Genomic DNA, 13,913 nt, shown 5'->3' on the forward strand with positions numbered 1-13,913 from the left:
TATTTTTTTCTCTCGTGGGGCTGGGGTATTATTACTCCTTGCTAACTCGACCTACAAGATCTTTTGTAGCACCCTTTTTGTTTAGTCACCCAACCGAAGTTTTCTTGCGAAGCCAATCAGTTGGTGCACACCCATTTCTCGTATTTCAGTAGGCATCGGGAATGCCTTTCCTAGGTGTTTCAACCTTTTCTGGGCTATCGCCGGACATTCCAGCCATATGTGCTCAGCTGATTCTGTTTCGTAGAGGCAGAATCTGCACTGGTCTGTCTGTCTAAGCCCTATTGTCTTGAGGTACTTCCTTACATAGCCATGCCCTGTAAGTAGACCTGTCAAGAGGCTTATTTCTCCTTTTTGGAGGTTGAAGATGTTTCTCCATTCCTTACTAAGAGGATTGATGAGCATCTTTGATTGTCTCAGGCCTGGGGTATTTTCCCAAACCTTTTCTTGTTGTCCCTTTGCCCAGGCTAAGATTTTTGATTGGCCCTTGCTCACTGGGACTCCGCAGCATGGTTCAGGCCAGACGAGTTCGGATTTTGCCCCCTCGCCCGCCAGGACGTCAGCCCTTTCGTTGCCTTCGTTCCCAGCGTGACCTGGGATCCATGCAAGTTGGACTCTGTTGTGTTCGCTAAGGGCCTAGAGGGTGTTCCTGCAGCTCTGCACAACTTTAGATTCCACCACGCAGGCGTCGATTGCTTTGAGAGCAGCTTGGCTGTCTGAGAGGATAAGCACCCCTCTCCTCTTCAGGCCTTTATCCAGCTGCAGTCTCGCACAATGCTCTATTGCCATGATTTCCGCCTGGAAGACAGTCGGCGTTTCGCCGAGGGCCTTTGAGAGGTGGGTTCCAATCCCATACACTCCAAGTCCGGACCTGCCCTCCCTCCGCGATCCGTCTGTGTAAAACACCATCGCCAACTTTCCTGTTTTATCCCTTACCTTCTGCCATTCTCCTCCATCTCCTATGGCCACTTGGTAGGGTTTATCAAAGTCGTACTTCCTAATCATAAGATCTGAGACCGTCATCTCCATGTCTAAACTTGGGAGTTCCCTTAGAATTGACATGTGACCCGTCCTTCTCGAAGGAGATATTTCTCCTTTACTGCAAGTCTTCAGGGCTGTTAATGCTGCCCTTTTCTTTATATCCAGCCCGAGTGGGAGTGCGCCTAAAATTGACTCCATCACCACTGTCGGGCATGATCTTGTTGTGCCACATACCCCTGTGCAAGCAAGTCTTTGCAGTTGTTGCAGCTTTGCAGCTGCCCCAGTTTGCTCTGCCTTCTGCCACCACACCAGTGCTGCGTATTCCACCATAGGTTTTACTATGGCTTCATATATCCACCAGATCAGTCTAGGGTTGAGTCCCCATTTTTTGCCAAATGTTCTTCTGCAGGCGCCCATGGCTCCTGTTCCCTTGGCAATGACATGATCTATGTGCCTGTTCCAAGTCAACTTCTGATCTAAGTCTACACCCAGATATTTAGTCTCCTTGACTGACTTGACCCTCTTTCCCCTAATTTGGGGTGGGGAGATTATAGTTCTCCTTTTTCTCGTGAAGGTCACTATTTCAGTTTTTGTGGGGTTGATTGTCAAACCCTTTGTGTTACACCAATTGACGATGAAATCTACCGCCCGCTGGGTAAGGTCCTCAATGGTACCTTTGTGTTTCCCTCTCACGGTCAGCATTAGATCATCTGTAAATGCCTGTAAGTCAATGCCTGTTTGTTCAGCTTCTCTCAGCAGGCCGTCAACCACAAGTGACCATAGCAGGGGAGATAAAACTCCTCCTTGCGGACACCCTCTTCTGGCCTCGACTATAACCGACGAGTCTCCGACCGTGGCTGATATTTCTCTGCTTTGGAGCAGAGCCATTATCCAGCACACTATTTCTTGAGGAATTTCTCTGTCTATCAGTGCTTCCTCTATTGACTGATAGGAGACATTATCAAAGGCTCCTTGGATGTCCATGAAGACTCCTGCTAGGATTTCCTTGTGATCTAATGTGTCTTCAATTCTCACTACCAGGCTATGAAGCGCTGTTGTAGTCGATTTGCCCATCATAAAGGCATGTTGGTTCACATTCAGGCTTGAGTTCATGAGAATCTCATCCCTCACGTGCCTGTTAATGATCTTCTCCATAGCCTTTACCATAAATGAGGTTAGACATATTGGTCTGTAGGATTTAGGCTGAGTTGGTTCTTTTCCTTTCTTTCGTAGGAACACCACTCTGGCTCTTCTCCAACAAGTCGGGATGTGTCCCAGTGCATAACTGCCCCTGTACAATGCAACAAGGAGGTCCACTAGGACCTCCATGCCTTCTTGCAAGAGAGCAGGGAATATCCCATCCCTCCCAGGAGATTTGAAAGGGCCGAATGAGTTTACTGCCCATTTCACAACCTCTGGTTTGAATATCTTTCCCGACACCCTTCTGGCTAGCGCCACCTCCCTAGGAGACTTCCCTGGGCGGGGCCAATTGGCTCCTTCCCCTAAGGGACAGCTCTCCGGGAAGTGTACTCTTAGCATCTCCTTTAGAGTGTCGCCCATGTTGGTCGTGAGATGGCCATCATTCGCCATTACTGCGCCCAAAGGGTTGGATTGTTCACTTTGTTGTTAAGTGAACTTAATTGTTAACACTTAATTGTTCTGGAGTCTGGTCGTTTCTGGTAGGCTGGACAACCTTTCACAGAAAAGCCTCTAAGTCCTTCTTTTGGACTTTTTGATTTCCAGATTGTACTCCGTCAAAGCCCTCGGGTAGGCGTCACGGTCGCCTGTCCTCCGTGTGACATTGAAGAGTTTCCTGAGTTTTGATCTCATTCTGCTCAGCTTCTCATTCCACCAAGGTACGTCTCTCGACACCCTTTTGGATCTGAGGGGGCAGTTTTCTTCAAAGGCTTTTTGTGTTGCGGTTTCAACAGACTCCGCTAACTTTTCCAAGCCTTCTACTGTTCTGGTATGTACCATTGTTCCTTCCAACTCCATTTGTAGGGATTCTCTATATCCCTTCCAATTGGTTTGTTTGGGGACTCTGTAGGATAAACACAGGTTAGCCAGGTTAGCCTCTGCCTCGAATCGAATGTGTGTGTGGTCCGAAAGCGAGGCCTCCTCAGAGACATGCCATCCTCTAATTTCATGGTTCCTAAGGTTGGTTGATAGTGTTAAATCTAGGAGTTCCTGTCTTATCCTATTGATAAAGGTAGGTTTGTTACCCCGATTCTCTATTTCTAAGTCAACCTTAAATATGTACTCTAGGAGATCCTTACCTCTTTCATTGATGTCGGTGCTCCCCCAGATGATGTGATGAGCGTTGGCGTCACAGACTAGGATTAGAGGCATCCCTTTGCTGCGCGCATATTGCACCAGGTGTTCCACTGCCTTTGGGGGGCAGGTGTCCCCAGGATTCGGGAAGTATGCCGAGGCCACTAAGGCCTTTTGGCACCCGTTGGCAGTGAGCAGGTCCACCAAGACAGTGACTAGGTCTCTATTTATGAACTGGAAATGTAAAACATCTTACATTTGGAGATATCAGTATGCAGGCTCTAGGCCTTACATCTGACCTCTCTTATATTAATTTACCCACCTGAGTTGGGAGTCCTCGGATCGATCCCCTTGCGACCCAGGGTTCTTGGATGAGGGCGATGTCCAGCCCTTGTATGGCAAATCTCCGACTCAGGAGTGCTGTGGCTCCTTTGTTGTGCTGTCACTTCCTCTACTTGTCTCCTTCTCCTTCTCACTTTCTTTGGCCTCAGTGGAGTTGGGTGGTGTGGTGCCAACTGGTCCCTTCACCTCCTCCTCCTTTGATGAAGCCTCTGTTTCCAAAATTTCTTGGTCTGGAGGTGCTGCACCTAGGGCAGCTGCAGGTGGATCTTTGTGGGGTTTTTATCCTCAGTCCCTCCTGTTCTTCTGTCCTTCAGCTTCAGTGTCACCATTCCCATCCTGATGAACCCTCTGATGCGGGGTTCCAGCCTCTGCCAACACCTTTCCTCCTCTTGCCTTCTTGTTTAGGTTTGGGACCTCCGGCGTAGCATTTTTTGATCTAGGCCTTTTTCTTGTCCCTTGGTTCTTGTCCTTGTTTTGCGATATCATTCCCAGGCTCAGTTCTACTGCCTCTTCTACGAAGTGGCCCTTTTGCCTATGCCATCTGTATCTCCTTTGGCGGGCTCCTCCCATTTTTGGAATTCTGTCACGCAGCTTGAGTTTCTTGGCTTTCTCAGTGATTTCTTTGTCGTCACCGCTGGTTTCGTCCAGGAGTTGTTCTTCCTCAGAGTTTGTGACCATTAGCTCTCCCTGAGTTTCATCGACCTCTCGGTTGAGCTCTGATCTTAAGGTAGATTGGGGAGCTTCCTCAACTGGAGGTGCCACAAGGACCTCTGCTGTTTGAGGAGTTGCTACCCCTACGTTTTGAGGCACTAAGGCCTGTGTTTTTTGAGTCAATTCTGCCTCTAGATTGATTGTTTTTTTGGCTTCCGCCGTTTTTGTCTCCATGTTTGTCCCACGAGTACCGGGTTTCTGCAGTCCGCCTCTCCAGTGACCCAATTAGAGAGGTAAGGGGGTACATACTGCTGGGTTCCCCCTAGTGCCCAGCAGGCTCTGTTTGAGACACTCTTGATATAGGCCCCCAGTGCCGCGAGACTCTCAGCATGGGTCGCATTCCACCTTAGCCCAGGGCCCGCAGTGCTCAGGCATAACTCCTGCTATACCCGAACATCTGGGTGAGCGTCCTGTTCTCAGAGAAGCAAGCCTCGTCCTAGACCAGTTACGAACACCCAGTTCTGGTGATGCTGCTGCCCCTCACCAGGGAGTCTTTCGGGACTCCAGCCTAGATCCGCCGAGATCAGTGTGACAGGGGCCACGACATGAACTACACAGGCCTGCACTTCATTTTTGTGCTGACCTTCTCGGACGGTCTTGAGCACCATTTCTGATGCCCCTGGGAGTGAAATAGTTCCTCAGCTGCAGATGTCAATGCAGCCTTGGCTGTCCGAGGAATTACCGCACTCCCTTAACCCCCAGCCCATATCTTATTTTACCTCACAATTAACCAATACTAAAGACATTTTTTGTAAGGTAAACGCTTTAAATCCATACAAAAATAAAATAAAAAAATGCAATAGGCTATTTTAGCCTGTGATAAAAGTACGTCAATCTATTAGATTAACCAGCTTTTAGTGTATCAGTTAATTATAACCAAAGATTAAACTAACTTAATTTGACATCTTAAAAATAAAATTGAAATTGAAATTAAAATAAATTAAAGTAAAATTGTTAACCTCCTTGATATAAACATTCTGATACACGGATGGAAAATAAGGTTTTTTTTATTTGATTTCAAAACTATTTACAAACACTGATATTGATATAATGATGTAGTGATGATGTAACATTTTCATCAAACCACGACTGAAATACTTAACACGCCCTTTTATGGAACTCAACCCATAATTTAAATTTTAAATCAATGTTTTAATTTTTAATTTAATATTTTTTCATAATTTATTTACCACTCTTTTTATGATTAATCTGTTTTCATCATTGTATCGGTGGTCCAAAAATAACTCTGGGGGGAGGGGGAGGGCGTGTGATTATGTTGTATCGGTGGTCTAAAAATAACTCATGAGAGGGGGGCCCAAAAAATAAGTTTGCAGGGGGGCTTGCAAAAATTTGTTACGCCACTGGGTGAGACTTCAGTTTAATGTGACAGCTGTCACAAAGACAAAGGAGGTCACTGATATAAGAAATCAAGTATTTTAAACTTGAATGGCAATATTATTTGTTCATCCATTATCACAATAAAAATAGCTTGATTGATTAAGCTAAGCTTTAATGCTCACTATAATTTTTTGTTGTTTTTTTTTTTTTTTTTTTGTTTTTTTTTTTGTTTTAGGACGCTAGGGACGATCCTGGGATTGTTTTCCACATTACTTCAGGCTAGACCTAGGGGTTGCGGCATTATCACTTAGATAAAATCCATTGGTGACTTGGCGGGGATCGAACCCGGGACCTCAGGGACTGAAGTCCCACGCTCTAACCACTACGCCTGTGTTATACAATTATTATCCTGTGTAGCTTGCTCCCCCGCTGCTCACTATAATAGTATACTCAAACAACTCTACTATTTATATTGGTTACCTATTGAAAATGAAATGAAAATCCTTTATTTCAACAGGCAAAATATTGATTGTAGTTTCTGGCAGATATCAGGATGTGATGCTAGTAAATATATTAAATTATTGTTATTCATTGTGACCCTTGGTTGGAATATATAATTGATAAAATAGAAGAATTACCTTATCCAACCCCAGTTGCTGGTATGACAACTAGTTTCGTTCCTTAGAACATCGTCAGGTCGTTGTATGCAACCACATCATCAATGTATTAATACATTGTGGTATGTCAAAAGATTCTTTAACACATTCGCGACTGAGCGTCGCATATATGCGACGCCGCGGTCATTGCCACAGACCGAGTTATACATTTGAATCTTACACATAGACCGGCTGTCACTTGGATAACAGTACACACAGACCACGGGCGAAAACCTGTAAAACAGTGACATTGTAATACGCTACAATCGTGTTTGTAAATAATGTATTCTTGTTTTTTTTGTTTTATTTATAACCTTTTGTAATGTCACATATCTGCGACGCCTGGTCTACAGCAAAGACAATAGTGAAAATTATCATAGTTTTCTTGAAATAGACCAAACGTCGCATATATGCGACAGTTCTTTTTTTGTGTTTTGAGGTGAAAGTAAGTAAAATAAAAAACAGATTGATAAAGAACAGTTTATAACTGAACAAATATAAAAGCTACATAGGATAATGCAGCATACATATTGCATACAAACAAACAGTGATGCAGAAAAGTAAAGACCAGTTTTTCTAACTATCATATGACGTCACCAATCATCATATCCACAGACCAAGCGGCGCAGATGTTCGTCAGACATCCCTGTAGACCACTGCAGGGAATTCAGTGCCTCCAAATAGACCGTTACAAAGATATAAGCATTTTAATAACATTAGAACCCTGAAGCAAATATGCGACGGCAGTCTATTTTAATGTGACTAGCCGACGCATATATGCGACGGCAGTCTATGGGTGGAAACCGGCCGACGCATATGTGCGTCGCTGGTCCACGTGAATGAAAAATTTCGTACTATTGCAGTAGCGAACGTGTTAAAACACTGTCAGAATCACAATAGTAAAAACTAGTCATGCTGATCAAATTGTTAAAATTGAATAAAAAGTGATAAAAATGGTTAAAACTGTAAAGGCTGGCCAGCACTGTCTTATCACTGTCACTGACTAAATAAAACTGCCGTGATTTTATTAACTTAACAGTTTTATTTAGTCAGGTGACAGTGATAAGACAGTACTGGCCAGCCTTTACAGTTTTAACCATTTTTACCACTTTTTATTCAATTTTAATAATTTGATCACTAGTTTTTACTATTATGATTCTGACAGTGTTTTTAAGAATCTTTTGACATACTACAATGTATTAATACTTTGATGATGTGGTTGCATACAATGACATGACGATGTTCTAAGGAACGAAACTAGTTGTCATACCAGCAACTGTAGTTGGATAAGGTAATTCTTCTATTTTATCAATTAAATTATTGCTCAAATTTATTGAGATCGATAAACGATGAAAACTATTGCCTCCAGTTGGCCATTAGTTAAATATGAAATTAAATATACCGGTTGGCATTCATACTCTTCGATTTCATTAATAAATTAGGTTTTATAGAGTTAGAGGTTGAAATCTAAAATCATAAACATTTTATTACAGGAAATACTGAAGGTTCAAAGACAGGGGCCATTCAACATTATAGGAGAGACGTGGAGTGGTGGATTGGCGCTACAGTTAGCAACATTGTTGGAAAGCAATGGCCACACTGTGGACCTATTTCTGCTAGAGGGCGCCCCTGCAGTAGCTCAACAATGGGCGCGAACACTTACAGACAAACACTCTGTAGGCATCTCACTGTTGGCTAGCCTGCTCTCCCTGGATAATAAGGTAGCCTTATGTGTGGGTAGAGTAAATTATATCCTAGAGATCATGCTAACTAAATTAATTGTTTACTCTTAAAAATCCACAGTAACAGCGGAGCAAAAAGAATGCTGCACTTTTAAATAGTGATGTGTCGATACCAAAATTTATCGATTCTCGATACCGATACCTGAGAAATCGATTCTCGATTCTCTATACCGATACAATTTTTTTATTGCTTTACCAATTGTTTTGAGTGGATTGGTTATACTACACCAACCCCTGTCTTTATGTCCTTCCATTAAGTATTTTTGAGGTAATGGGGTGTTTTTCAAAAAGAAAAAAATTTATGCAGCGATGATACATTCCGACAAGCCAATTTAAGTCTTATCAGTTTAAAGTTGTTTCCTCAGCAACGCAATGGCAACATTTTTTCACCCACCAATAAGAGGTCGCCACATCTTGTTATTTGGGCAACGAGTTTGTTGCCGAATGTTAGTTGTCGAGAGTTTGTTGTCGACGGGCGTTGTGTTGCAGTGATTGTTTTAAAATGTGTTGGACTTACTATATATGTACTAACAACTGCAAACTAATAATAGAATTATATGTTTTCTAAAACAATGAAGCTGCTGAGGTGATGCTGCAACACATACTAAAAGCTTTAATTGGTATTTTGCCGCAACAAATCAACAGTTGTCGTGCAGCAACCCTGTTATGTTATATAACGTACATCTCTACTCCACAGACCGTTGTTTTTAGCCCAACAAAAATCAGTAGAACAATACACAGCATCAGTTTTTCCCCTTAGAAACTTCATTTAAATTTCTCTAAAACTGTTTTTAATGTCTCTAAGATCGGAGCTATTGTAGCATTGCTCAAAAGCATGGCCTCGAACACACGTTGATTGTAATAATAACAATGATTATCTGAATTCCAAATGTATAAATTGCAACAGTAAAACATCTTGAAGAATATAATAACTGTTTCTGTCCAGAGAAACAAACTACAAAATATTTGTTCTTGTAGGTTTTGGAGCAACTAAGTGAGCTGACAACGTGGGAAAGTCAATTGGAAGCTGCTTTGAAGCATGTGAGAATAGAAAATAGCCAAGAGGATCCTGACACATTAAGAGAAAGTCTTTTCAAGTCCCTTACTGCCTTGAGAAATAATCTAACAGCTGCTCTTCACTACGAGCCCCAAAAACAACCATTTAAAGGAAACGTGCATCTACTGAGACCCAGAGGAGCTTCTGATGTTGAGTTTTGCGAACTTCAAAAGGTAAGATGGATCCAAGCTTCAATGTTTTTCCAACATGAAATTGTTTAATATTCAGGTACTATTGTACACCTTCAATCTCTAAAACACATTTTTGATCTCAAATCCCTTCTATTAGTAATGTTTCAGTTTCAGAGTTACTTTCAACGGGATCATTTTGAAAAGTAACAAACTGTTTTGTGCTAACACAAATTTACTGCTACTGCTTTTTAATTTCCTCGACACTGTTTCTAAACAATACAAATTCTTCAATACCATTTTTTGAGGAATATCTTTGTGGGACTCTTTGCCGAAGCCCTACCCACCACCTCATCATCTAGGGCACTAGCCTGGAACTGTTCAACACATTACTTGATGAGCCTTTAAATTATACTATTGCCTGAAGTACGGACTAAATGTTTTGTTCAATACCGCTATGGTTAAAGTAAAATAATGATCACTGAAATACAAATCTAAAGCAAGGAAAAACAACAGCGACAAATCTGAGATTCATGAAATGATTGAGTCAAAGGCCCAAAAAGTGAATAGGTCAGATCCATGTCAATGATATGGGCATGTGGTGTACTTGTGTTGTACAAACTATTCCTTTGAACAAACTTCTTCTTTGTTTTTAGTGCTGCCAAAAGAAGCCTCTCATTCATGTTTTGGAGGAAGAATGTCATCAAGAAGCAGTGAGAAGTCAATCCTATGCCAAGATTGTCAACCAAAATGTTTCGTATACCTGGGACCTATAAACAAATTCTTGTGTACCTTTAACCTTTACACAAATTATGGAAACAATAAGGCTGATTGCCAAACAGACACTACTTCTTTATGTTATTAAAATTTTGAAGTTGGCTGTATGTATGGTGTTTTTATCAAAACAAAAATATACGTAGCTCGGTTCTATCTATTAGTCAACTGAGTTTAAAAACTTATTGGTGGTAACACGAAAATCTACAAACTAATTGTTTTGAATTGTTTTTGTTATTTTGTCAGTCCCATTCCAACCACAAGTTTTTTAATTATACTTTTTAGAAAAATACACGTTCCATCTTCTGTTCCACAGCTTAAAACATTGACTTTATATCTACTCTGTGTAGATATAAAGTCAATGGCTTAAAATAACATATTTTAAAATAAAGAAGTTATTTAAAAATAACACACCATGTTTAGGTATTATATATGTTTTACTTTAAAAATTATTCAATTCTCTCAATTATATGTGGTATGAAGAAGTGTTTAAAACTTATTTGACTACGTATGGAAGTATACTAAACACATTTTAAATATAATCAAAAATTAAAACAAATGTTATTATATAAAGAGTGTTTTAGTTTTGATAAATTATCATGTCTTAACAAATTGTAATCTGTTTACTGTAATGGAACTTATGGACATTTCAAAAGTTGTATTACTTGTTGATGTTAATTTGTTATTTAGTTTTTAAATATATTTGTAAATTGATTAGGGAAGTTTATAATTTTTATACAAATAAAATCAAACAACAATCTAAAAGGTTTTTTATCCCTCTACAACTCTATTTAAACAAAGTCATAAATGGTTATATTTTGAAAATGTTTACACTGTACTTCTAGATTATTTACTGTAGTTATTTTTATTGGTGAAAATATAAGAAAATACTTCTTCTGAGGGTTGTAGAGCGTTATTATGTCAACACAATTTTGATATGACTGTGAGCTGGATAGTAGCCTAACTCAACGGTAATTGTCCGAAGTACAATTATAATTTACGAATTAACAATTTATGAAGATTTAGTTATTATTATTAACTTTGAGGAAACAAGTAATTCCAAATATTTTCTCCATGTATTTTTTTTTTAATAACCATCTTTTCTACAGACTATTTGGTTAGGGAGGTGGTTAAATAGTTAATAGTTTCATACCCATATACAAAGGAGCTTTTTCATAAATAACAGTTCTATGGATAGGGAACTGAAGAGTGTTTCTATATAACATTTTATATACAATTTGAGTGTTCCTATAGAACAAATTTATATGGATAAAAACAAGAGGTCCAACCTTAGACCCTTGAGGAACGCCATGAAGAACCGGACGCCAGTTTGAGAAATTTTTATTGTTAGATTCATCTATGGTTGTTTTCACTATTTATAGAATAAAAATCTATGTTTTTACCCCTGAGTTGTAGCTAAAAATACCCATGGTTGGACTTGCTGAATCAGTCTCCTGGTCCAGCGTCCCCGCGACTCCTGTTCCCAGCTCTCCTGCCAGAGCTGGTAGGTGCGGTTGCGATCCTCCGTTTTTGCATGGTCCTCTCCGCGCCGCTGATAAATCGCTTTCCTCTCCACCGCCAAAAGTTTGACGGGGATTACTCTAGCAACCACCAAGATGGCAGGTTCAGACACTGTTCGGTAGGCGGATGCTACTCTGAGTGCTGCCTGACGCTGCACTCTGGTAAGCCGCATCCTATACACCTCCTTATTGAGCGCGCCTGCCCACACTTCCGCAGCATACAGGAGCACAGACTGGTTCAGGCAACTAATAGTGATAATAAAGAATTAGTGTACAAGGATACCTAAACTTACACATCATGCAAATAAATAATCGTACAAAAGCAGATAAGCATAGACAGGCTGAAAATACATGCAAGGCTGGTATTAAATAATTATATGTGGTTATGTCATTGGTTGTAAAGCAAAAAACTCATCAATCTTATACAGGGGGTTTCTGACAAGCCATTCATAAATTGCATACTTAAAACTATTGTAAGGGAGTTGAATTATTCTTGGCGATAGTTTGTTCCACAACTTTCTACTCATAATAATATGGCTTCTTTTAATCTTTTCCAGTCTTGTAAAAGGAATGTCAAGGTTTTCTCTTTTCCTAGTGTCAAAGCAATGAAAATCACCCCTTAGAGCAAAGGTTTCATGCAACTTAAAACTAGATAACAATACATTATAAATATAAAGGTTTATCACAGTCAAAGCATTAAAGTTAATAAATAATGGTTTACAATGTTCATTTTGATCTTTGTTGAATATAGTTCTAATAATCTCTTTTTGGGCGACAAGAACATCATTGATTCGGTAACTATTTCCCCAAAGGATTATCCCGTAGCTTAGAATTGACTGGACAAGTGCAAAATAAACATTTTTGAGATGATTTAGAGGCAGAAGGTTCCTTAATTTTCTAAATAAAAAAGTAAGCCTACTTAGACTTGTGCATATATGTTGTACCTGGGAGTTCCAAGTTAGCTGGGGATCAACAATTACTCCAAGAATCTTAACATTTGAATTGTTTTTGATAGTTTCCTCCATTTGAGGTGTAGGCCGCAAGCTAAATAGCATAGACTGTGTTTTGTCCTCGTTGACAAGGAATTTATTTGCTGCAAACCATTCAGAGGTCAAACTTAGGCTACTTTCCACTGCTACAAGCTGTGTTACATCTGCACCCTTACTTAGAATGGTGGTATCGTCTGCATACAAATATGCATCACAGTTGAGGCTGAAGTGTGATCTCAGTTTTGTTCAGCGCGAGAGAGAGACCGTGATCTGCCATCCATGCGTTTATAGTTCGCATGACTCGGTTTAATTTTATCTGGGCCAGCTCAACACTACGAGCAGCTATTAAGGCTGCAATGTCATCTGCGTACCCAACTAAAACGGTTTCCTCAGGCATTTCAGACCTAAGGAGGCTGTCGTAGGCAACGTTCCAGAGGTCCGGGCCGAGTATGGAACCTTGGGCAGCACCAGAAGCGACACTCATCGTCCGCGGGCCTTCTGTAGTATCATACATGAGGAGGCGGAACCGGAGGTAATCCTCTATAATGCGCATGAGGTATGCCGGGACGTGGAAGGTGTTCTCCAGAGCGTCCAGCATATCACACCATCTTGCAGAATTAAATGCGTTTCGCACATCGAGTGTAACGAGCAGCACAACCCTACGAGAGTAGTGATTAAAATCCTCAGCTCTCACCACGGCTTGCTTCACCTCCTCAATAGCGTCGACCGTTGATCGCCCCTTCCTGAAGCCGTATTGGCGAGGGCTCAGGTCCCCCGCAGCAACCACGGCTGAATTCAATCGGGAACGGATCAACTTCTCCAGGACTTTCCCGGCCGTATCCAACATGGAAAGGGGTCTGTAAGAGGACGGCAGTTCTGGGTCTCCTTTCCCCTTCCCTATGAGCACGAGCCTAGCTTTTTTCCAGCACAACGGAAATACCCCCTCTGCCAGGCAGGCGTTGTAGGTGCTCAAAAGAATCAGGGGATTGATTGAAAAAACCTTCTTAAGAGCCTCGCCAGGTACCCCATCAGGTCCAGGAGCCTTGTTGTTTTTTAGGGATAAAACGGCAGTCTCCAGCTCATCATTTTTTGTTGTTGTTTGGGTTAAGTGTTTTTTTTACTCTGATGACGCTGCTTCATCTGTATCTTGGAACTGTCTGAGGTGGCATTGCAATGCTGAAACAGCTGTAATATAAGCAACGACTGATAGAGCTGTTGTATTCATGTCAGCACCAAAACTAGATATACCATCAACTACTGAACTTCTGTCTTCCGCATATTCGTACTGTCTGTACATTATAAAACAAGTTAAGATGGTAACTTTATACCTGATTTTCCACTTCATTACTTCAACCTGCTAGAAAATATTGATTTATACTATGAAAAGTGTGGTGGAGAATTAAAACT

General features: G+C 41.0%; 1 protein-coding gene across 1 annotated transcript in view; it reads left to right on the plus strand.

The window, feature by feature from the left end:
* LOC128998038 (fatty acid synthase-like) overlaps positions 1 to 10,744 on the plus strand; it is an 83,592-nt gene extending 72,848 nt beyond the window's left edge. The window contains exons 34-36 of the mRNA XM_054423979.1: positions 7,790 to 8,017; positions 9,017 to 9,268; positions 9,880 to 10,744. Coding sequence (XP_054279954.1) covers positions 7,790 to 8,017; positions 9,017 to 9,268; positions 9,880 to 9,999 — 600 coding nt within the window. The 3' untranslated portion in view covers positions 10,000 to 10,744. The remainder of the gene's footprint in view (positions 1 to 7,789; positions 8,018 to 9,016; positions 9,269 to 9,879) is intronic.
* Positions 10,745 to 13,913: the final 3,169 nt, after the last annotated feature.

The sequence above is a fragment of the Macrosteles quadrilineatus genome, unplaced genomic scaffold (assembly GCF_028750875.1).
Source record: "Macrosteles quadrilineatus isolate MER2022 unplaced genomic scaffold, UCM_ALF_1.0 Scaffold_7__1_contigs__length_78375512, whole genome shotgun sequence".
In the NCBI taxonomy this organism is placed as follows: Eukaryota; Metazoa; Arthropoda; class Insecta; order Hemiptera; family Cicadellidae; genus Macrosteles; species Macrosteles quadrilineatus.